The sequence below is a fragment of the Neopsephotus bourkii genome, unplaced genomic scaffold, assembly GCF_033783945.1.
Source record: "Neopsephotus bourkii isolate Nb327-2 ecotype Australia unplaced genomic scaffold, CSIRO-AGI_Nbou_v1 NB_1466, whole genome shotgun sequence".
In the NCBI taxonomy this organism is placed as follows: domain Eukaryota; kingdom Metazoa; phylum Chordata; class Aves; order Psittaciformes; family Psittacidae; genus Neopsephotus; species Neopsephotus bourkii.
The window spans coordinates 43,934-68,081 of NW_026901943.1; the positions used below are offsets into that span (position 1 = coordinate 43,934).

General features: G+C 57.6%; 1 protein-coding gene across 1 annotated transcript; it reads left to right on the forward strand.

The window, feature by feature from the left end:
* Positions 1-220: 220 nt before the first annotated feature.
* Positions 221-19,931, forward strand: VAX2 (ventral anterior homeobox 2). The gene is made up of 3 exons (XM_061368922.1): positions 221-544; positions 4,571-4,758; positions 19,431-19,931. The coding sequence occupies exons 1-3, from the start codon at positions 259-261 to the stop codon at positions 19,929-19,931; spliced, it is 975 nt and encodes a 324-aa protein (XP_061224906.1). The 5' UTR covers positions 221-258.
* Positions 19,932-24,148: the final 4,217 nt, after the last annotated feature.

Below are 24,148 nucleotides of genomic sequence, written 5' to 3' on the forward strand. Positions count from 1 at the left end.
AGCGGGGAAAGGGGGGGGTGCGCTTTAAATGCCAGCCCCCCCTCGGGTGGGAGAGAGCCGGTTCCGCCGCCGACAGGCGAGAGAGCGACGGCCCCGGGGGTCTCCGGCTATGGGGGTGAGCCCCGGGGAGGGGGGCCGAGAGGGGCGGGGAGGGGAAGGGGTCTGGGGGGGGGCTCCCCTCCCCGCCTCCCCCCCCCCCCCCCCCGCCCAGCCTCGCCTCCTCTCTCCCTTTCCCTCTGTCTCCTTCTCTCCCTCCCGATGTTGGATCCCGGCGCGGCGCCCGCAGGGATGAGCGATGGAGGGGCCGAACCCGGCGGGAGCCCCGTCCTGCGGGCCGAGCCCTCCGCTACCGGGCGGGCCCGGGAGAAGGCACCGACCCGGGCGGAGCTGGAGAGCGCCCTACGCGGCGGCGGCGGCGGCGGCTTCAAGGACATCCCGGGAACGTCGTCGGTCAGCCCCGGCTCCTCCAAGGAGCGCGCCCCGGACAGCGAGAGCCCGGCGGGACCCGGCGAGGCGGATTACTGCCGCCGCATCCTGGTGCGAGGTACGGGGGCAGCGGCCCCGGGCCCCGCTTCCCACACCGGGGGCACCCCGGTCCTGCGCTCCCCGCCGCGGCTGACAGCGGGATGGGGAACTCGGTCCCCGCCACCCCCGGCCCCGCTTCCAGCCCATCCCCGGCCGCTGCCAGGCGCTGGCCGCCTCCGAGCCCCGGCCTCCCGGCCCCGCCGCTACCGCGGCTCCCTCCGGCTCCGCTCCGTGCAAAGGGCCCGCTCCGCCGAGCGGCTCCGGGGCCGAGCGGGGATGGGGGCACCGGGCCGGGGACCCCCGGGGGGACGCGCGGGCAGCGGGAGAGGGGTGCGAGAGCTCGGCTCCGCTTTTAAACCGTTGTCGCAGGAGAAAAGCGTCATGGAGCGGCGGCGAGAGAGGGGTTATGTATAGACACATATATATATACATTTAGGTTATTTTCCCCTTTATAACACCGTTCGCTCGCCCGGGGATGAGGGACCCAACGGGCCCGGTACGCCGGGACCCGGGGCCGGTGCATTCCGCCCTCCATCACCCTCCACCGGCCCGGGGCTCGCTGGGTTTGTGGGGACCCCCCGAAGCTGGGGGTCCGCGGCGGGCGCCGAGCGCTCCCCGGTTCGGAGCTGCAGCGCGGCTCCGTCCGGCGATGCTCGGCACTCCGGTCCCCCCTTTTCCGCCGCCGTTTCCCAGCTGGGGCCCGGGGAAGCTCCGCGGCCGCTCGGTGACCAGCGCCGAGGCCGCCCGGCCTTTGCTCCGCCGCCGAGCCCCGAGCTCGGGCAGGGACCGGAGCCGCGGCCCCGGCTCGGCCGTGTTCGTTCTCCGCGCCCGGGGCCGGCGGGGCCTGAGCCGGGTTCGTTTGCAGCCTGGCACCGTTGCAACCAGCACCGCCGCTCACCGAAGCCTCTCTCCCGCCTGTCGCGATAGGCGCCTGTCGCCGACAGCGCCGTTGGTGCAGCCCGAACCCTCCCTGGGCACCTCGGCGGGGGTGCGGGTGGCTCTGGGGATCCCCCCCCCGGTATCCCGGGATGTCCCCACCCGTGCTCCCGGTGGTCTCCGAGGCCCAACCGGTTACCGCATCCCCACCGGGGTCAGGATGGGGTCAGGCCTCTCCTCCTCCAGCCCCATCCCCACCGGGGCCGCCCCGACGGGTCCAGCCCGGGGGGTCCCTCCCGGAGCCCGGCCCCGGGTGCCCACACGTCCCGGCCCCGGGGACCGGCGGCTCTCACCATCTTACTGCAGCCGCTACGGCGGCGACAAAATGGTGGCGGGCAAGGAACGGAGCCAAGGAACGGGCACGGGGCTGGGGTGCGGCGGGGGGGATGCGGCGGGGATGCCCGCTCTGGGGGGGACAGGGACCCATGGGGACCACTGGGTGATGCTCTCGGGAACGGGTCGGTGCCGGGGCGGCGTCTCCAGGTTCATGTTCTGCGGGGTGGTTTTATTCTTACTGATTTCATGTATACATCTGTGAGATGTAGAGTACGGATATGATATATTATACATTATATACTATGTGTTATATATTATATATAACATGGTTTGGGAGCTAGGGCTGATCCCGAGCCATTTCCTTCCCTCTCCATCCCGTTCCCAGTGCTCACCCGCCATGGCTTTGGTGGGTACCGGGGCTCTCGGAGCAGCCTCCGCCTTCGCCAGGGCCCAGCTGAAGGAAGCAGTGGGATCCTTCATGCCCTGGCATCACTGAGGGGGTCCCCGGTGCTCCCCTACTCTCAGTATGGGATCGTACCGGGCACTGGTGTGTGTGTAACGGAGCCTTCAGCCTCCGCCGTGGGGCGGCCATCCCCGTCTCGTCGAGGCGGCAGGGCCGCTGCACACGGGTACGACCGGAGGGTGCGGATCGGCACCGGATCGGCCTTTAAAGGGGATTAACGGGACTTGGTCCGGCTGAAGGAGCCGCTTCAGTCCCATTGCAGCCTCAGGGGCGGCTCGAAAAGGGGGTTCAGATCCCCGGCCCCCCCCTGCACCTCCCGGTGCTGAACCGGAGGGCCCACGGTGCTTTATTGGGGTGCTGGGGGGTCCTGTGCTCCCTCCCCGCTGTTCCTGCGGGTACAGGGCTCTGCTGCACGTGTTCATGTGCAGGATGAGTCCCTCCGGGCCTGCTGCAGTGCGGGCTCTATAATCGCTGCTCCCCAGCCCTTGAGGGGGGCTGTACCCCAAAACTCGCCCCTGCCCCTCCTTATTTGTATTCAGTGCTGTGGTGGAGGGGAGATGGATCCCCGTGGCACCAGGCTGATTTGGGGGGTCATTCCCAAACCTTGCCCTGGGTGCCATTGGGGGCAGCCTGATCCCCAAGATGTGAACGTGTCCCTGAGGCCCCGCTTAAGGGCTGTTGGAAACCCCTGGGTGGGAATCGTGGGTCTGGGATCCAGTAGAATCCAATAGGATCCCAATATGGGGTGCCTCAGGGATGGCGGTGTTGTGACCTTGCTGGCAGGAAGGGGATGGCTCTGAGCCCCCCAGATCCACATGGATGGGCAGCAGGGAAGGGCTGCGCCGTGCAATAGGGATGCGGCAAGGGGCTGCGGCGAGGGTTTTGCCTCTTGTATTCCAGGCTGGCACCACAGGCTGTGTCCCCAACCCTTCCCATCCCTTCCCCTCCCTCCCAGCTGTGTCCAGCTGCTGGGAAGGCTGGGAATAACAATAAATAATACCCATAATAATGCCCACATCATAGAGGGGATGAATCCTGCATCTGCGGATGCAGCTGGGGCGTCTCCATCATCCCTGGCTGCTGCCGCTCTGGGGACCACAGCGTGGGCATGGATGTGGTCCAGGCAGCATCCCTGTAAGCGCTCTTCCCTTGCAAAATGGTTCCCTGATCCCAGCAGGGATCTCCCAATCCCCAACGCACCAAGAATCCCTTTCCAACAGCTCCGTGCTCATCCGTGGGCTTTTGGGGTGCGGATCGGAGCCCGAGGGTACCGTGATGTAGGGTGGGAGCTGGCTCTGGGATTGGGGTCCCTATCCCGTGTCTGTGCCCACTGTCCCCACACCATCTCCATCACCCCTTCCCAGGCTGCTCCTCGCTATTGTCCCCTTTCCTGTCCCAGTAATTCCATAATCCCTTCATGTCTGAGTCAGCCCAAAGGAGAGAAAGCAACTTGCCTCCATCCGGGGCTGCCGGGGAGCTTGGCTTCCTTTGGGATTGGGAACCAGCAGCCCTGGAAGCAGGGCATGGAGCCCACAGTGGAAAGCCACTGGGAAGAAATGGGGAGCTCCGCAGCTTCCCAAATCCAGGCTCTTCTCCAGCATTGGAGTTACTTAAGGAAAGCTGGCACAATGAGGAGGAGGATGAGGGGTTTGGGGGTGGTGGGCAATACCCAAGGCTCATTTTAATCCTTGGTGCCACATCCCAGCCCATCGGGACACATCCCAACCCATGGAACAGGGATGGGATCCCCAGCACCTTGGGGTTCCAGGGCTTTTCCTGGGGGAGCACTCATCCTTTGCAAGGTCCATGAGAAGCATCCCATGGTGTGGGCTGATGTGGGAGCTAAACCCTCCGGTGTCCGTGTCCTCTCATTGAACAGGGGCTGCTCTCGAAGGATTTAGCCCTTCAGTGGGAATGATTCTGGAGAGAAGGGAATGGTGACAGATTTTTCCCAGTATTCCCAAGAAAGGGCAGAAATATCAATTAAAATATGTTTTTAATTAAAATAAAGCCCTAATTTGAACTGTTCCTTGGTATTTACCATTTTCTTTGCTTTCTGGCTCTCAGGAATGGTTCTTCCCGGGATTAAACATTTTCTTTCCCTAAAAACCTTTCTGATTTCTATTTATCCCCTTAAACGCCCCAAATTATTCCCACTTTTCACCTTTCCCTGGAGGTTATAAACTCACAGCATTTGGGGCCAGGGGGGATCCTGGATTATGGAATGTCACCTCTTCTAGCTCCAGTTTGAGGGAGTTCAGCACCCACCAAACACCATTTTGGACCCTTTTCCCTGTCCCTTTCCTCCCCATCCCAGCGGTTTTCCTCATGGGAACGTTTTCCTGATCCTTTTCCCCTCTTCCCTCGCAGATGCCAAAGGGACGATCCGGGAGATCGTGCTTCCCAAGGGGCTGGACCTGGACCGGCCCAAGCGGACGCGGACATCCTTCACTGCCGAGCAGCTCTACCGCCTGGAGCTGGAATTCCAGCGCTGCCAGTACGTGGTGGGACGGGAACGCACGGAGCTGGCGCGGCAGCTCAACCTCTCCGAGACCCAGGTAAGGGCCGTGGTGGGATCAGTCCTATGGGATCCATGTGGGGAGGGAAGGAAGGAGCAGAAATGGGGCTGGGGTGGGTTGAGCATCCCATGTCCATGTGGATGGATGGGGCTCGGTGCTTGCTTTGGAGCGTGGCCGGTGGGATGCGTGCGTGGTGCTGCGTTGTTCTCCATCCATCCATCCATCCACCCATCCATCCATCCATCCATCCATCCATCCATCCATCCATCATCCATCCATCCATCATCCATCCATCCATCATCCATCATCCATCCATCATCCATCCATCCATCCATCCATCCATCCATCCATCCATCCATCATCCATCCATCCATCCATCCATCCATCATCCATCCATCATCCATCCATCCATCATCCATCCATCATCCATCCATCATCCATCCATCCATCCATCCATCCATCCATCCATCCTTTTCTCTTGTGGTGGAGTTTAGGGCTTAGGGGGGCTCAGGGCAGCCCTCAGTGGAGGACCTTGCGCATCTTCCCAATGGGAAACACCCTCTGGCTCCACTGGAAGCCTCTGGGAGGCTTTGTAGGATGCAGGAGGGTTTCCACAGGGATCTGAGGTCCTTATGGAGCACCCACAGAGGAGGGTGGGTGAGTGGGGTTGGACACGGGATGGGTGCTGTTGGGATTGGGTGGTTGGTTGAGTACAATCTGGATGGATCTCACCTGGATCCTGCATCCCTGTTGCTCCCCTGTCCCTATGGCTTTACTCTCCTGCTCCCAGATGGATGCTCCATCCATGGGTATGCTATGGGGACTATCCCTGTGGACCCTGAGCTTGGGTGGGCACCTCTTCCCCATCCCAACATTCCTGGCTCTGTGGTTCTGCTCCAGTGATGTTTGGCTGGTGTGGAGGGATATGAGCTTGGAATGTTGATGTCTGTAATAGGGGCTGCAGTGCAAACCAAGTGGGAATGATGGAATAACCCAGCCATCCCAGTCTGCCCTTCCTTGGCCACTGAGGCTCCTGTGGAAGCAGCTACATGGATCCATGGATTCAGATAGGAAGCAAATCCAGTATTCCCAGACCTGCCCTGGCTCCAGCCTCCTACCTGTGCCAAGGAGCTGGTTTTGGGAAGCCCCTGTTACTCTGTGGTGCTTTGGCACTCACCGTGCGTGGGGAGCATGGAACAGAATTCCTCTTGGATCTGTTGGGAGCAGAGTGGGTGGGTTTTGGTCAGGAGCAGGTTTTACTTGGTGGGAGATGCAAGGAGGTGCTGGGGTAAGGAACAAAGCATCATGGTGAGCTGGATGCTGGATGCGGGTCCTTCTTCCTGGTATCCCAGCCTTGGTCCCAGTGTCACCTCCATGGAGCCGGAACAGCCACATTAATCCCTCTCCATAGGGACTAATGTCCACTTGTTTCCTGCTTACTCACTGCCTTTATCACTCAGTGAGCAGATTCACACCCATGGACCACGTTTGTCTCCTCTCCTCTTCCCTCCTCCTCCTGCATCCTCTGTTTTCCCACCTCTCCCCTTCACCTCTGTCTTATTTAATCCCTTTTCCCTGCTCTTCACAGCTTTTCCTTCCCTGCAGCACATTCCCAGTTGTGCCTTCCCGGATCCCTGTCGCTTCCCAGTTACCACCATGCCTGGGATCAGTTTCTCCCTCTCCTTAGCGGGTGCAGGTCCCCTTGGTTTCAGGCTCTTTGCACACTCAGGTATCACCCTGCTCCTTCCCCATCCATTGGTTCCTTGGTCATTGCTGGGTGACCACAGGGCTGTACAGGATGTGACATTGTGCGACTCCATGTGTGATGTCCAATGGGGATGTGGCCTGGAGATGGGATAATCACCACCAGCCACTCCTGTCCCACCAGGTTCCTCCTTGTCCATCAGTTTGGATGGATATTTTGGATGCTTTTGGGGGTTTTCTTCCCAGTATTATCCGGGAGCAGCTCCTAGGACAAATGGGACCTGCTCCACCTCATCTTTGGTGGCTTCCCAACCAGCAGCAGCATGGAATCATGGTTGGGAATCCTGGTTATTTGCCTTGTGCTCATGGTTGGGGTGGTGGGATGGATCCTTCCCATCCCCTCACTGGGTTGTATCATGGTTTCCAGATGAGGAACCTTCCCCCTGCCAGCTCCTCCTGACCTTGCTCTTTGTCGGGAGCCTGGATGCGATGGGAACCCACCACATTCCCCCATGGATGGAGAGGAAAGGGGGCACGGAGGGGCTGCTGCAGAGGGGTTTTGGTGCCTGTGGATGCTCAGGGGAGGGAGGATGATTCATGGCTGCTCCTGTGTGAGAGCAGGGTGATGAGATAGGAACAGACACGATGGCATCGCGGCTGGAGAGCTGCATCCCAGCATCCCTGTGAGTGGGGCCTCCCACCAGGAAACCCAACCGGAGCAGGAACCTCCTAAAGAGCCCTTTTGAGCCTCTTGTGCTGCTTTCCTAGCATCAGATCCTGCTTTATGTCAGGCTTGGAGGCAGGAGGTTATTGCCTCATGTGCTGACAGAGACGCGGGGTTGGGGTTTGGGATGTGAGGTATGGGACATAGGGACACAGGACACCAAACACAGGACATGGGATTGGCTTGGGGTCACTCAGGTGAGGGTGAGGAGGGTGCTTCCATCCGCTCCAGCTCTCTCCAGCCCTAGGGATTCACCTCCTCCCTCCAGGGATCCCTGTGCCTGTTCTGCATCACTGGAAGCTGCTCCAGACCCAGCCCAAACCCATTGAGCCATGGATGTGGTTAGTGGTAAATGCATTCAATCAGCCTGTGGAATGTGCTTTCATTAACTCGCCAAGTTAATGAAGGCTAGATTATCTCACCCAGGGGATAGACGCATCCTGGGTGAGCTCTGGATCGGCACAATCCATCCTCAATCCCATGCTCCCAGAATTGGCTTTCTCTGGGCAATGCGTCCCAATGGGGATGAAGTTCCCCTTCTCAGTGCCATGGGAGGTGGATGGAGGCAGAAGGACCACGGAGGGAGGATAATTCCCCCAATCCCCCAGCAGGATGGGAGGCGGGATGGGCTGGATGAGGGGATTTGCTCCCTGGGGCAGGAGTTCAGTGCCAGGCTCAGGTTCAAGTGACCTTGGGTCTGTGCCAGCCCTTCCTGCCCTCGTTCCTGTGAGGCCAGAGGCCTGACACCACGAACAAGGGCTCCTTTGGAGGTCTGGGTACCCGGGAGCTTGGCTGCACCCAGCTCCGAGCCTTGTCCCTCTGCCAGGAGGTGGTTCACCCATTCCCAAAGGCAGGAGCTTGGGATATAGCGGTGTCCTCGACCAAGGAGCGATGCTCTGGGATGCATGCACCTCCTGGAACATCCCGGTGAGCTCCGGGGCTCCTGTGCAGCATCTGTACAAGGATGGTGGGGTACGGAGTGGAGCAAGGTCTGAGCATCCTGCATCCTTGTAAGGGCAAGAGCAAAGCAGAAGCTTTGTCGTAAGAGCTTTAAGGTCCCTTTCAACACCACCATCCCATGATTCTTGCTTGCCTGGTTGCTGGAAATCCCATGGGAAGCTCCTGGTGTTCCCTCACCGTGATGAGCTCCATCACAGCAGGTCTCATAGACCTCCATAGGGACAGACTCTTGGGGCATCCTTGACAGAGGTTCCTATGGCTCCATCACTGCCGGGGTCCCATAGCATCCTGTACTCACAGCATGGAGCTTGCAGGTCTGTGACCCCCCAAAGCACATGTGGGGCAGCAGCTGGGGCAGATGAGGGGTGGGAAGCTCTATTTATAGCCCAGCAATTAGGATGATGCTATTAAAGATAAATCACCCATTGAGGTGTTATCAACCACCAGTCCTGCAGCAGAACAGGGCAGCGATGGTTGCACCAACCCAGGTTGTCCCCTCATGGGGAGAGCAGCAGGAAAGGAGGAGGTGAGACTCATAGAGCCTGATGGTGGGAGCTGTGGGCTGGGGTACCCCAAAGCACAAGAGGCAGGGAGGACCCTAATGCTAATCCTGATTCTTGGAGTCTCTGCAGTCCTCAGGGAAAGCTGAATTCCCAGAGCTTTGTTGGAAGCCCCTTTGCTAAACCATGCAGGAAATGGGGGTGTCCCGAGGAGGATTCCATCCCTCCATCCCTTCATCCCTCCAGCCATCCTGGAACTAGATGGGCTTTAAGGTCCTTTCCAACCCAAGCCATTCTATGAGCACTTCAGCTCTAAACGTTGCGGAAGGGCTGGGTTTTCCCAGAGCCATTCCCAGTTTTTTCTCAGCACGCTCCAATGGGATATAATTTAAGAGGAATTCTTTCCTAAAATGACAGTTTTGATGGGAATTGGGTTTGGTGACAGCTCTCCAATGCTGGGGCAGGACCCCCAAACCCGATGCTCTGGCTTCCCACCCTCTAGCTGGGTGCTGGGCATTGAGAGGGATGCCCAATGAAGGGATGCCCAGTGATGGGTTCCATGTCCCATCCATCCCAGGCAGCACTTCCCGGGAATGGGGGGAAACCTCCCAGCAGCTTCCAAGGGGGCTTCTTGGTGCTTCCAAGGAGACCAGAGCTATCTCTACCCCATTCCATGTGTTGGAGGATGCTCCTTTGGGGACACCTTGCTCCAGGGCCAAGGAGCCTCCACTTCACCCCCACCAGTCCATCCCTGTCCCTCTCTGCTCCTTCCTCTCATTCCCACCTGCAATGAGCATCAGGGAGATTCCCTTGCTGTGGAACAAATATCCTTAATTCCAGAGCAAAAGCAGATGAGAGCACCCTTCTGGATGGAGTTTGGGATCAAGATGCTGCTCTGGGTGTGGGATACTGATGGGTCAGGGCCAGTTCCCACCTTGGACATCCCTAGCACATGGACTGGAGCTCGTTGTGGCTGGAAGCACGGCCCCAGTCATGCTTATCCCGGGCTATGGCAGAGGGTTTGGGGTGCGTGGTGCAGATGGGGTGACCCCTGGTGCTGTTGGGGTGCAGAGGGATTGGAGGAGACGCTGAGGGCTGGTTGCATCCCTGTTCCTGCTGTGATGGGAAGAGGCAGCCGGGTCCTGCAGCGTTATGAAACCTGTGTGTGAGGCAGCTTTGGGCACTGAGCCGATGGCTTATGCAACGCTGGGGCCTGAGCCTCTGCGAGCCCATGGACCCGTTCGGGATGGAGGGAGGAGGAAGAGGAGGAGGAAGGGTCTCCAGGGTACCATGGGGAGAGGTTGGGGCATCAGCTTGGTCCCACCTTCCCCCGTGCTGCGGCGGGCATCAGCTGATGGCGGCGGGAGCTAATCCCAGTGAGGAAAATGGCCTCGGCCGGCAGATGGGAACAGTCCCGGTTGGATGGCGGCGTTCCGGCGTGGGATGCGTGACGTGATGGCGTTGGGGTCAGCACCAGGGCAGGGCTGCCAAGGAGTAAACACCATGGAAAAGCCATACCATATTCCCTAGGGCTTCCCGTGCGGATGCTGGCACCCGGGAGGATGCTCATGGGTACCCCAGGGGAGAGTGAGGACCATCCCATGCTGTTTGGTGTTGGTGTCAGGATCCAGGGTGATGCTCATGGATGAGGATTGTTCCATGCCGTTTGGCTGCCGAGCACGGGGATGCTGAGGGATTTGGGGAGGTGCTGGTGTGAGCAGGGTGGTCAAGAATGGGGGCTTTGGCTTCCCGTTGGCAAACTGTGATCACTTAGGAGCGATATCCCGCTGCTGCTCAACAGCAGACTGGTAAAACACATCGGTTTGGAGCCACATAGTGATCTGAAGAGAGGGTAATGGTGATGGTGATGGTGATGGGGATGGACCTCTCCATCCCTGGAGTACCCAGGGAGCTCACCCTGCCCGTTTGGGGTCTCCTTTTGGGGTTAACTGCTCGGAAATGACCCGTTCTGCGGCTGGGAGCTGTTGGATGCAGGGCAGCGATGGGATCAGCATCGCGGCTCCGGAGAAGGGGCTCAAGGAGCTCCCACGTTGGCTCCAGTCGCCTCCTGGTGCTCGGTGCCCGGCTCCCGCTGCACCCAGCCCCTCGCTGTGCCGGTGCTGCCGCTGTGCCATGGCTCAGAGCCCCCGTTCCGGAGCCGTGACCCGGTGCGGGTGCTGCGGTGTGTGTGTGCGGGGGGGGGGGTCTGTGAGTGCCTGCACGCGTGTGTGGATGGCTCCATGCGCGCTGGTGATGCGGGAGGCGGCTGATGCGGCGCTGCGGGATGGTGCTGAGCGCTCCGGAGGGGGGGGTTCTGTCCGTGTGCCCGTCCCGCTGCCTCTGCCGAGCGCCCCGAGAAGCGCAGATGCTCGCTGACATTTCCCATCGCATTCCCAGGCGGCATTCCTGCCTGACCCCCCCTCCGCGCTGGGCAGCGATGGGAGAGGCCGGGCCGCAGCAAGGAGCATCCCGAGGGCTCCTGGAACAGCTCCTGTGGATGGGGGGGGGCTGAGGGGAGGTCACTGGGGGGCCGGAGCTCGGTCGGGGCATGGCAGGGACTCTGTGTCCGTGTGCGTGCGTTTAAAGCGCAACCAAACGGTGGAAAACAGCGTTGAAAACCAAGGAGGGGAATGGAAATCAAACTGAAACAGAATTAAACTCAGACCTGGATAGACTAGAAAGACGGAATATAATTAATAGAATGGAACAGAAGGAATAGAATTGAGGGAATGGAATAGAATTAATAGAATGGACTAGAAAACCAGAATAGGATATAATGAAAATAAAACGAAAGGAAAGAAGAAGAGAGGGAAAAGGGGAAAAGGAACAAGAAGGGAAGGGAAGGGAAGGGAAGGGAAGGGAAGGGAAGGGAAGGGAAGGGAAGGGAAGGGAAGGGAAGGGAAGGGAAGGGAAGGGAAGGGAAGGGAAGGGAAGGGAAGGGAAGGGAAGGGAAGGGAAGAAAAGGGAGGAAAGGTAAGGAAAGGAAAGGAAAGGAAAGGAAAGGAAAGGAAAGGAAAGGAAAGGAAAGGAAAGGAAAGGAAAGGAAAGGAAAGGAAAGGAAAGGAAAGGAAAGGAAAGGAAAGGAAAGGAGAAAAGAGAGAAAAAAGAAAGGGAAAAGGAAAAAGAAGGGAGGGAAAGGAGAAAAGAGGGAAAAACGAAAGGGAAAAGGAACAAGAAAGGAAGGGAAGGAAAGGAAAGGGAGGAAAGGAAAGGAAAGGAGAAGAAAGGAAAGGAAAGGAAAGGAAAGGAAAGGAAAGGAAAGGAAAGGAAAGGAAAGGAAAGGAAAGGGAGGAAAGGAAAGGAAAGGAAAGGAGAAAAGAGGGAAAAAAGGAGAGGGAAAAGGAAAAGGAAAAGGAAAAGGAAAAGGAAAAAGAAAAGAAAAGAAAAGAAAAGAAAAGAAAAGAAAAGAAAAGAAAAGAAAAGAAAAGAAAAGAAAAGAAAAGGAAAGAAAAGGAAAGGAAAGGAAAGGAAAGGAAAGGAAAGGAAAGGAAAGGAAAAGAAAAGAAAGAAAAGAAAAGAAAAGAAAAGAAAGAAAGGAAAGAAAAGAAAAAAGAAAAGAAAAGAAAAGAAAAGAAAAGAAAAGAAAAGAAAGAAAGAAAGGAAAGGAAAGAAAAGAAAGAAAAGAAAACAAAAGAAAAGAAAAGAAAAGAAAAGAAAAGAAAAGAAAAGAAAAGAAAACAAAAGAAAAGAAAAGAAAAGAAAAGAAAAGAAAAGAAAAGAAAAGAAAAGAAAAGAAAAGAAAAGAAAAGAAAAGAAAAGAAAAGAAAAGAAAAGAAAAGAAAAGAGAAAAAAGAAAAAAAGAGGGAAAAAGGAAAGGGAAAAGAAAAAAGAAGGGAAAGAAACGAAAGGGCAGGAAAGGAGAATGCAATTAATAAACCAAAATTAAAATAAGATAATAAACACAATAAAATCCAATCAAACCGAGTGAATAAAATACCCCCACGCAGGTCGGGCAGAGAGGATGCTGCGGCAGCACAGGCAGGGGATGCGGGATCCCCATCCCGGCTCTCCCAGGGCTCTTCCCGCTCCCAGGCTCGTGTTTTCCAAGCCTTGGGGATGCTCTGGCTGCGGGAGGAGCTGATGGGAACACAGGGAATTGCTGCGCTGCTTTCCCGGTGGCCGTCAATGCGGCCCCTTGTCCCTCTCCTTGCTCAGTGTTAGGGCTTTGGGGGAGCAGGGGGGGAAAGGGTTTTTGGGGGGGAAGAAGGGAAAATACCAGCATTTATATAATGATATATATGTATTATAGATGTATTATATATATATACACAGTATATATGTACCTTATATATATATAGTCAAGCTTTACATCCCTGCTCCAGAGCTGCAGCACCGGGATGAGACCAGCCCCGCTGGTACCCTCCTCCCGGCCGTTTTGGGGTGTGTTTGCTGTGAATTCCCTTTCCCTCACTCCCTGTCACTGGGAATGTGAATGGAGGCACGTAGCAAAGGATGAACCTCAGCTCCTGGAGGGGCTGAGCCCTCTCCTGTGCTGCTGGTGACAGCAGGACTTGTGAGGAGGGGATGAGAGGGTGATGGGGTGGGTGAAACCAGCTCGGTTTCACCCCATACACAAGGAATCATCTCCTCTGATGACCAAGCAGCAGGTTCCAACCTTCCAATGGCTTTTCCATCCACTGTGCAGCTGAGGCTTCCTTCTCTTGGTCATTGCTAGATGGACACCGTGTCCAGCCTCTCCATCAGCAAGGAGAGGATTGACCTTGCACCAAGCAATAGCTTCAGATGTGGGGAAAAGAAGGGGTGGAAACACAATCCTGTACGTGGGACCTGCAGCTATGGTGGGTCAGGGAGATGCTGGTGGTGTTTTAGTGTTTGCTGAGGGCTGTTGGGATGAGTCCTGAGGGCTTTGGGTGGCTCTGCCTGTGTGGGGCAGAGCTGTTAGGGCACTGTTGTCTCCTTCATGTTCTGTTGGTACTGCAGGTCCTGTTCTATAGCACCTAAAGGTCCTAGGGGAGGTGGGGACCAGCCATAGGATTGCTGCAGAGCCACAGGATGGTTTAGGTTGGAAGGGGCCTTAAAGCTCCTCCAGTCTCAATCCCAACCCCTTCCACTGGAGCAGCTTGCTCCAAGCCCCTGTGTCCAACCTGGCCTTGAGCACTGCCAGGGATGGGGCAGCCACAGCTTCTCTGGGCACCCTGTGCCAGCGCCTCAGCACCCTCACAGGGAAGAGCTTCTGCCTAAGAGCTCAGCTCAGTCTCCCCTCGGGCAGGTTCAAGCCATTCCCCTTGGCCCGGCCCTATAAGAAGTCCAAGTCCCCCATGCTCAGTGCCCAGACACTGAAGCAGAAGCGTTGCTGCCCTGCAGAGCTGGGCAGAATAGGGATGAGCATCCAGTTTGGTTGGTGTCAGAGCTAGGGATTCCATGCCTGTGTCCCAGCCAGGTACCTTTGGACCTTGTTTTGTGCCTATGACATGGAACCACAGAATCCCAGACTGGTTTGGGTTGGAAAGCACCTTAAGATCACCCAGTTCCAACCCCCTGTTACATACATGGACACCTCACACTAGATCTGTACCTATGATGTGCTATCTGTGCCCACCCTGATGAGGAGTCCCCTGCTCTCATCAGCCTCCTGCTGCAGAGCCCAAAGCAGGATCTCCATACCCAGAAACAGGAGGGGATTCACCCTGAGATCCCTTCCACCACTCACTCACCTCATGGAACGGGTGACATTAGATGTGGTCACAGGAACGGGTCAGGACTCCACACACTGCTGCTGCTGCAGCTTTATCAGCCTGCAGCTCATGCTCATTTATCCTCATACCTCCAGCATCAGGCTGCTCCTTGCGTGCTGCATCTCCTGGGGCTGTCACAGTCATCTCCTCTATCCTCTTACCCTCTGTCCTCTGGGAGCTCCCTCCTCGCTGCTGAACGCATGACCTCCCGTGTCCTGCTCCTCCGTCGCATCCAGATGCATCTTCTTGTCTCTTTGTCTGCATCCAGCCTTGACCTGATGGGGCTGACACGCGTGGTCCTGGGTCCCATAGCCCCAAGCAAGGGATTTGCAGCCACAAGGAGCTGTGGGTTCTTCTTGGGGCTCTTATAGAGCAAGGGGAGGCCTCTCCCCCTGAGTGATCCACATGGGAATTGGCCTTTCTCCCCATTCCCAGTGTGTGGATGCTCTTGTTCCCACTTTCTCCTTTACCCCCAGCAGGGAGCTGGAGGTGCCTGGTTTCATCCCACAGCCCTTCAGTTATCAACTGAAGGACAAAGCACTGCCCATAGGGCTGCGCTGCCTCCTCCATAGATGCTGAGCTGTGGTACCCACCAGCACGGTCCTCCCTGCCCTTCCTCAGGGCTGGAACGGGGAGGGTGGCACTGCACATCCCAGTTCACCCAGTGATGATGAGGAGGAGAGGAAGGACGTGGAGCCGGTGCCATGGCAGGGGCTCGCTCTGGATGAGTTTCATCCCTCGAGCAGAAAGCAAGCAGAGAACTTGTGGTTGGGAGGAGGAAGAGACGTGGAGGATGCTGCAGGAGGAAGGATCAAGGCTGGGGTAGGGGGGGGGTTAGGGGTGGAATTACTCATGGATTTGTCCAGGGCTGCGCCTGGCTGAGCCTATTTCCATCTCCACCGAGAGGAGCTTGATCGTAATGGGGGATGAAAAGGACATGGGCCTACTAATTACTGCCAAGCTGAGTATGAACTTCAGCCGTGCAGGCAGCTGTGACCCTGCCCTCTGGTGCGGCCCCACAAAGCCCACGTCAGGCGATGAGGCACGAGGAAGCCTGGTTTAGAGCAGCACGCTCAGAATGGGTCGTGGGCTGTGGGGATGAGGATGAGGAGGAACCCAATGGGTCCTCTTCTGCTCTGGGCCCTATGGATAGCCCATTGCTCACCAGGGCTTGGAACTGGGTGAGCTTTGGGGTCCCTTCCAACCCAACCACTCTGGGATTCCATGATTCTGCCCTGTGGCCTCCTCTCGTGTTAGAAGCTGTGATTGAGGGCACTTTGCAATGCAGGGGCTGTGCGTGCCTCAGTTTCCCTTTGCACTGAACCATGGTTTAGTGTTAGGTTCATGGTTGGACTCAATGATCTTAAAGGTCTTTTTCTGAGCTAAATGCTTCTGGAGACCCCTGAGCAGCATCGGTGGGTCCCTGAGACCCATCAGCATCCCAGGGGACTTGGGGGGGATGCACTCAGACACCAGGGGCAGAGGGAAGCTGGTTGGGCTGAAGGAAGCAGGGTTGGATTGGGTTGGACTGGGTTGGGTTCGGCTGGGTTGTGTTGTGTTTGGTTGTATTGAGTTGGGTTGTGTTGGGTTGTGTTGGGTTGTGTTGGGTTGGATTGGGTTGAGTTGGGTTGTGTTGTGTTGGGTTGGGTTGTGTTGGGTTGTATTGAGTTGGATTGGGTTGGGTTGGGTTGTGTTGTGTTGTGTTGGGTTGGGTTGTGTTGGGTTGTGTTGGGTTGGGTTGGGTTGGATTGGATTGGATTGGGTTGGGTTGTGTTGTGCCGTGTTGGTTTGGGTTGTGTTGGGTGTATGGCCATTGGGTGCTGGAGCACCTTGGTTTGGGGCTCAGAGATGGAGGTAATCTTCATCCCAGAGGATGGGCTCCAACACATCCCTCAATATCCATCCACAGCGATGTGAGGCTGGGACTGGGAAACACTGGGGGATGCTGAGCTTGCTCCATGGACCATGGTGTTGGCTATGGGAAGCGGTGGTGCTGGTGCCATCTCTGCTCTGCACAGCATGGGGCATCTCCTGGACACTTCATGCCCATCCTCATGGATATAATGGTGCTGATGGGGGGGGTTGAGCTCTTGCTCTCCCAGAGCTGGTTTTGGGGATGCTCTGGGTGAAGGGCACTGGGGCTGTGCCTTTCGCTATGGACCAGTGCACACCAGATGCTCATGGAGGGTTGTGGGGCTTTGCAAGTCCTGTGCTTTGGGGTTTGGAGGTCCCTGGAATTCCACAGCCCACCAAAAACCTGCTCATTCTACATTGGGTCTCCATGCCCTGGGACATGGGAATGTCCTCAGGAGCTTCCATGGGGGACTATGTGGATAAGAAGGAGGCCATGGGCTGGTAAGGACCCATGGTCCCCGGAGGTTTTGCCTCATTCCCATGATCCTGGTGTCCCCCATCCCTGGAAGCACGTTCTGCTGCTCCTCCTGGAGCATCCCCATCCTCCTTAGGCTTCCCCCACACTCTTATACCCCTGGCAAGGGGCCGGTGGGCTGGGACCTGCCCTCTCTCCATTAACTGCACTAGGGTTTGGGGTGCACAAGGGCTCTGTCACCGGTGACTTTCCTGCCCCATGGAGCTCCCGATGGATGAGTTCCAGCCCTGCTGCTCCGGGCCAGAGGGAACCAAGCCTGGGGTTACCCTGGGCTATCCCTGCAGCATCCGAGCCATCCCCACACGTGCCATTGCCTCCCACCATCCGCCGGGCTCTAACCCCAGTCTCTTCCCACCCGTGTCCTCCCCTCACCTCCATCTCCATCCGTCTGTCCCTCACGCTTCTCTCTCTCTGTCTCTGCCTTTCCTACCCCAACGCTCTGCAGGGGGGCAGTTGCAGTGGGATGGGAGCCATGGGTTGAGGACCGGGTCCATGCCCCATCCGTGTGGGTCAGGGGGGGCGGCCTATGGGCTCCTTGCTGCAGCCAGAGGCAGGTTGGGGATGTCCTCATCTGGATTGGGGTGCAGAAGTGGGTCTGTGCCCTGCATCAGGCCAGTAGGAGCCACTCTGTCCCCTAACGCGTTCCTCTGCATCCTAGTAAGGTCAGGGGCTCTCTGCCCCATGTCTTGACCTGGTGAGGGAAGGGTTTGCAGATGGAGACACAGGGTTGGGGTTGGTGATGACCACAGCAGAGAATGCAGCGCATCCCATAGCTCAGCATCCCTGCGAGAGCTGGCACAGGGCAGTGTAGCAGAGAATGCAGCGCATCCCATAGCTCAGCATCCCTGCGAGAGCTGGCACAGGGCAGTGTAGCAGAGAATGCAGCGCATCCCATAGCTCAGCATCCCTGCGAGAGCTGGCACAGGGCAGTGTAGCAGAGAATGCAGCGCATCCCATAGCTCAGCATCCCTGCGAGAGCTGGCACAGGGCAGTGTAGCAGAGAATGCAGCGCATCCCATAGCTCAGCATCCCTGTGAGAGCTGGCACAGGGCAGTGTAGCAGAGAATGCAGCGCATCCCATAGCTCAGCATCCCTGCGAGAGCTGGCACAGGGCAGTGTAGCAGAGAATGCAGCGCATCCCATAGCTCAGCATCCCTGCGAGAGCTGGCACAGGGCAGTGTAGCAGAGAATGCAGCGCATCCCATAGCTCAGCATCCCTGCGAGAGCTGGCACAGGGCAGTGTAGCAGAGAATGCAGCGCATCCCATAGCTCAGCATCCCTGCGAGAGCTGGCACAGGGCAGTGTAGCAGAGAATGCAGCGCATCCCATAGCTCAGCATCCCTGCGAGAGCTGGCACAGGGCAGTGTAGCAGAGAATGCAGCGCATCCCATAGCTCAGCATCCCTGGGAGAGCTGGCACAGGGCAGTGTAGCAGAGAATGCAGCGCATCCCATAGCTCAGCATCCCTGCGAGAGCTGGCACAGGGCAGTGTCCCAGCCCCAGGCTCCTGCCTCTGGGATCCCATCCATCCCCAGTGGTCCCATTCCAGGGCTGCCACCCCTGGGTTTCCACACCCAGGGTCCCATCCCTGGACTCCCATCCCCAGGCTGCTATCCCCAGGCTTGCATCCCTGGGCTCCTGTCCCCAGGCTCCCATTGCCAGGTCCTGTCCCTGGTTTTTCATCCCGAGGCTCCCATTTCCAAGCTCCCATCCCTGGGTCCTGTGCCCAGAGCCCCATCCCCAAGCTCCCATTCCCAGGGTTCCATCCTCAAGCTCCCATTCCCAGGGTTCCATCCTCAAGCTCCCATTCCCAGGGTTCCATCCTCAAGCTCCCATTCCCAGGGTTCCATCCTCAAGCTCCCATTCCCAGGGTTCCATCCTCAAGCTCCCATTCCCAGGGTTCCATCCTCAAGCTCCCATCCCTGGGTCCTGTGCCCAGAGGCCCATCCGCAAGCTCCCATTCCCAGGGTTCCATCCCCAAGGTCCCATCCCTGGGCTCCCTTTCCCAGGCTCCTATCTCCAAGCTCCCATTCCCAGGGTTCCATCCTCAAGCTCCCATCCCTGGGTCCTGTGCCCAGGGCCCCATCCCCAGTTTCCCATTCCCAGAGCTCCATCCCCAAGCTCCCATCCCTGGGTCCTGTGCTCAGGGCCCCATCCCCAATCTCCCATTCCCAGGGTTCCATCCTCAAGCTCCCATTCCCAGGGTTCCATCCTCAAGCTCCCATCCCTGGGCTCCTTTTCCCAGGTTCCCATCTCCAAGCTCCCATTCCTGGGTCCTGTGCCCAGGGCTCCATCCCCAAGCTCCCATTCCCAGGGTTCCATCCCCAAGCTCCCATCCCTGGGTCCTGTGCCCAGGGCCCCATCCCCAGTCTCCCATTCCCAGGGTTCCATCCCCAAGCTCCCATCCCTGGCCTTCCCATCCGCAGGGGCTGACCCCTGAGCTCCCATCCCTTGGGTCCTACCTTGTGCTCCTATCCCTGGGTTCCCATCCCCAGCCTCCCGTATCCCTGGGCTCCCATCCCAGTTTACCCATTCCCTGGAGGCAGCAGTCCCCGCATCGGGGGGGTTGGATCTCGCCGGGCTGTTTGTTTTAACACATCTTTCTCTCCTATCTCTCACTCTCTCCCGGTTCTCGCCTCTCTCCCGGCCCCCCCGCGCTCTCTTTCCATCCGTTCCTCTCTATGTCCCGTTCCCCCGCTCCGCCCCAATCCCTCCCATCCCGTTCCCCCCCGTCCGCAGGTGAAGGTCTGGTTCCAGAACCGCCGCACCAAGCAGAAGAAAGACCAGAGCCGGGACTCAGAGAAACGCCCCGCAACCACCTCCGAGTCCTTCGCTACCTGCAACATCCTGCGCCTGTTGGAGCAGGGCCGGCTCCTGCCCCTGCCGGCCCCCCCCAGCCTCCTCTCTCCCACCTCCCACCCCATCGCCAGCCCTACCGGTAACGGAGCCGGGCTGCCCGCACCGGGAACCGCGTCCCCGGGGCTCAGCGGTGGGAGCAGCCCCCCCGCACCGGGAGCCTTCAGCCTCCAACTCCCGGCTCTCGCCGCCTCCTCCTCCTCGTCCTCGTCCTCGCCCTCGCCCCGGCTGCCGGGCTCCGCGCTCTGCTTCGGGGCTGCGCTGCGGGGCGGCCCCCCCGAGCTCCCCGGCGCTTACGGACTGGGCACGTCCGCGTTCGAGCCTTACACGCGCCTGGAGAGGAGGGACAATGGCAGGGCCGGGGGGGGGGAGCCGAGCCCCTGAGCCCCGCAGCCCCCGGCACCCCCTGACCCGCGCCCTGCGCCCCGCGGCGGTGGATTCGTAACGGGGATGGGGGGAACCGCGGAGCATCCGGCAGGGGGGAGCGTGAGTGCGGGCACGGGTGAGTGAGGGCAGACACGTGTGTGTGCATACATGTGTGTGTGTGTGTGTGCATACATGTGTGTGTGTGTGTGTGTGTGCATACATGTGTGTGTGTGTGCATACATGTGTGTGAGTGTGCACATGTGTGAGTGCGCATACATGTGTGTGAGTGCGAGCACGTGTGAGTGAGGGCATACACATGTGTGTGTGAGAGTGTGGGTGCATACATGTGTGTGAGTGTGTGTGTGTGTGTGTGTGAGTGAGGGCATACACGTGTGTGTGCATATATGTGTGTGTGTGTGTGTGAGTGAGGGCATACACGTGTGTGTGCATACATGTGTGTGTGTGTGTGTGCATACATGTGTGTGTGTGTGTGTGTGTGCATACATGTGTGTGTGAGTGCATACATGTGTGTGAGTGTGCACATGTGTGAGTGCGCATACATGTGTGTGAGTGCGAGCACGGTGAGTGGGTGCATACGTGTGTGTGTGTGCATACATGTGTGTGTGAGTGAGGGCATACACGTGTGTGTGAGAGTGTGTGTGGGTGCATACATGTGTGTGTGAGTGCATACATGTGTGAGTGAGGGCATACACGTGTGTGTGTGTGCATACATGTGTGAGTGAGGGCATACATGTGTGTGTGTGTGCATACATGTGAGTGTGAGTTCACATGTGTGTGTGAGTGTGGGTGCATACATGTGTGTGGGTGCATACGTGTGTGTGCATACATGTGTGTGTGAGTGTGTGTGCATACATGTGTGTGTGAGTGCATACATGTGTGTGTGTGAGAGGGCATACATGTGTGTATGCATACACATGTGTGTGAGTGCATAAATGTGTGTGTGAGTGCATGCATGTGTGTGTGAGTGCATACGTGTGTGTGTGCATACATGTGTGTGTGAGTGCATACATGTGTGTGTGTGCACATGTGTGAGTGCACGTATATGTGTGTGAGTGCGAGTGCACATACATGTGTGTGAGTGCGCACACATGTGACTGAGGGCATACACGTGTGTGTGTGCATACATGTGTGTGTGAGTGCATACGTGTGTGAGTGCATATGTGTGTGTGCACATGTGTGAGTGCACGTATATGTGTGAGTGCGCACATGTGAGTGTGAGTGCATACATGTGTGTGTGCACGTGTGTGAGTGCACATGTGTGTGAGTGTGCATACGTGTGAGTGTGTACATACATGTGTGTGAGTGTGCATACGTGTGTGTGAGTGTGCATATGTGTGAGGGCATACGTGTGTGTGTGCACATGTGTGTGTGAGTGTGCATACGTGTGTGTGTACATGTGTGTGTGAGTGTGCATACGTGTGTGTGCATACGTGTGTGTGTGCACATGTGTGAGTGTGCATACGTGTGAGTGTGCATACATGTGTATGTGTACATGTGTGAATTCATACATGTATGTGAGTGTGCATACGTGTGAGTGTGCATACATGTCTGTGAGTGTGTACGTGTGAATTCATACGTGAGTGTGCACATGTATGTGAGTGTGCATTCATGTGTGTGAGTGTGCACGTGTATGCTCATGTGCATACATGTATGAGCGTGCACACGTGCGAGTGCATATACATGTATGCGACTATGCACACGTGTGTGCGTGCACATGGATGCACATGTATGTGACTGTGCATACATGTATGTGACTATGCACACGTGTGTGTGTGCACATGGATGCACATGTATGTGACAGTGCATACATGTATGAGTGTGCACACATGTGAGTGTACACATGTATGTGACAGTGCATACATGTATGAGTGTGCACACGTGTGTGTGACTGTGCACGCCCCATCCACACCAACACAGCCGTGGGGGACACCCTGAACCTCCTCACCCCAGTGCTGATGCTGGACCTGGTCACGTCCGGGGGGGGGGAGGGCGGTCCCTGCGTGTCCCGTGTCCCCGGTGCTGCCCCATCCTGCATCCCTCATCCCCATGGATACCTCTCCAGGTATCGCCCATTGCGGGTCCCGAAGGTGATGCTGCGGTCTGGGCTGTGCTCCAGGGGGGCTGCTGACACCCCCGTGGTCATTCAATGCCTCGCTTTTGGGGCACCAGCAAAAGGGCTTTGGTGCTGATAGCTTGGAGCATCCCAGTGGCTGGTCCAGGTCTCCCTGCACTGCTCCCATGGGATGCTTGTCCTCTGAGCGAGAGGGGGGCACACACACACCAATGGTGCTGGGGGTGTCCCAGTGACGTCCCCTGGCTTGTCCTGAGCTAAAGCATCCTGGTTTGGTGCCGCCCCACCATAGCAAAGCCCTGGGGATGCTGCGTGCTCAGTGCAGTCACTGCAGACAGCACAACCCCGTCCCCTTGCTCCCATCACCCTGCAGAGCCCTGCGGCAGGATTCAGCCTTGGGTGTGCGATGCTGGGGCTGCTCTCAGGATTGGGGATGTTGTGAGGGGAACGAGCTCTATAGGGCTGATGGTGGGCTTGGAGCTGTGGTGGCATCGCCAGGGCAGGATGCTCTGTGGTGGCATCACCACGGTGGGGTACCCTGCAGTGGCATTGCCATAGCAGGGTACCCTTTGGTGGCATCACCATGGCAGGATGCTTTGTGGTGGCATCACCATGGTGGGGTACCCTGCAGTGACATTGCCATAGCAGGGTACCCTTTGGTGGCATCACCATGGCAGGATGCTCTATGGTGGCATCACCTTGGTGAGGTACCCTACAGTGGCATCACCATGGCAGGATGCTCTATGGTGGCATCACCTTGGTGGGGTACCCTGCAGTGGCATCACCATGGCAGGATGCTCTATGGTGGCATCACCTTGGCAGGATGCTCTATGGTGGCATCACCTTTTGGGATGCTCTATGATGGCATCACCTTGGTGGGGTACCCTGCAGTGGCATCACCATGGCAGGGTGCTCTATGGTGGCATCACCATGGCAGGATGCTCTATGGTGGCATCACCTTGGCAGGATGCTCTGCGATGACATCACCTTTTGGGATGCTCCATGGCACAGCCCCAGTGTGACACCCACCCATGACACTGCTGTGACAGGAGCAGGGGGACGCCCTGAGCCCCCCCCCCCCATCACCCAGGAGCTGCCTTGGGGCTCACCCCCCCCCCCCCCCGACTCCCCCCCCAAGGGGCTCCTGCATCCCCCCGCTGCGGTTTGATGTCACATGACCACAATCACCATGGACTGACCCCCAGCCTGGGGGACCCCCCCCCCCCACCCTGTCCCTATGGGGGGGCCGCATCCTGCGTGCACCCAGGATTGCGCAGGGACCTATTTAAAATAAAGGCTTTTATGGAAAGCTTCGGGTGAGTTTGGTTCCTCCTCGGTCCCCATGGGCCGGGGTCCTTCCCATTTCCTGGAATGCGGGATCCGATCCTCCAGGGATGCTCAGAGCTCAGCTTCCCATTGGCACATTTGGATGAGGGTTGGGATTTTGGCAGGACAAGAACCTCCCCCCCTTCCGACTCCCTTTGCTTTTCCTTGTTCCCCCTTTGGAGCTGCTGAATTTCCCAGCTTATTCCCAGTTCCCCCCATCTCGGCCTCACTGGGAGGAGGAAACGGGCTGGTCCGATGGAGAAGTGACCCCTTTGCCTTCATGATGGAGGAGGTTTGGGGGCATCTCCAAGGCAGGTCCAGTTTTACTATTGAAGGAGCCCCCTAAACCTGGGAATTCTGGGCTGTCCAAGCGTGTTTTCCCATCTCAGAGCATCCCCATGGATCTCCTGCATCAGGACCCAAAGGGAGAAGTGGGAAGTGAGGCCATGGAAGTCCTTCCCATGGGTTTAACCCCGAATGCTGCTTCCCAAAGACCCCAAATCTGATCCGAAGCTGCTGCTGCTCCAAAGCTGCTTCTCCCATAGGCAACAAGCGCAGTGAAGCTGTCCCAATGGATGGGGGGGGTTCCATGGGGATGCTGGCTCTGTTCCCCCCACCACAGCTCCTCCTGACTGGTACAAATGAGGGAAAAAAGGGGAAATAAAGGGAAAAAAGAAGTCCTGGATGCAAAACTTGAAGGAATAACGATGCATTCTTATGGGTTTAATGGTTAATGAGGTCATGTCCTGCCTCCTCCTCCTCCTCCATCATCTTCCCTCCATGGCTCCTCCAGCTGAGACTGCCGGGTTCCCTCCAG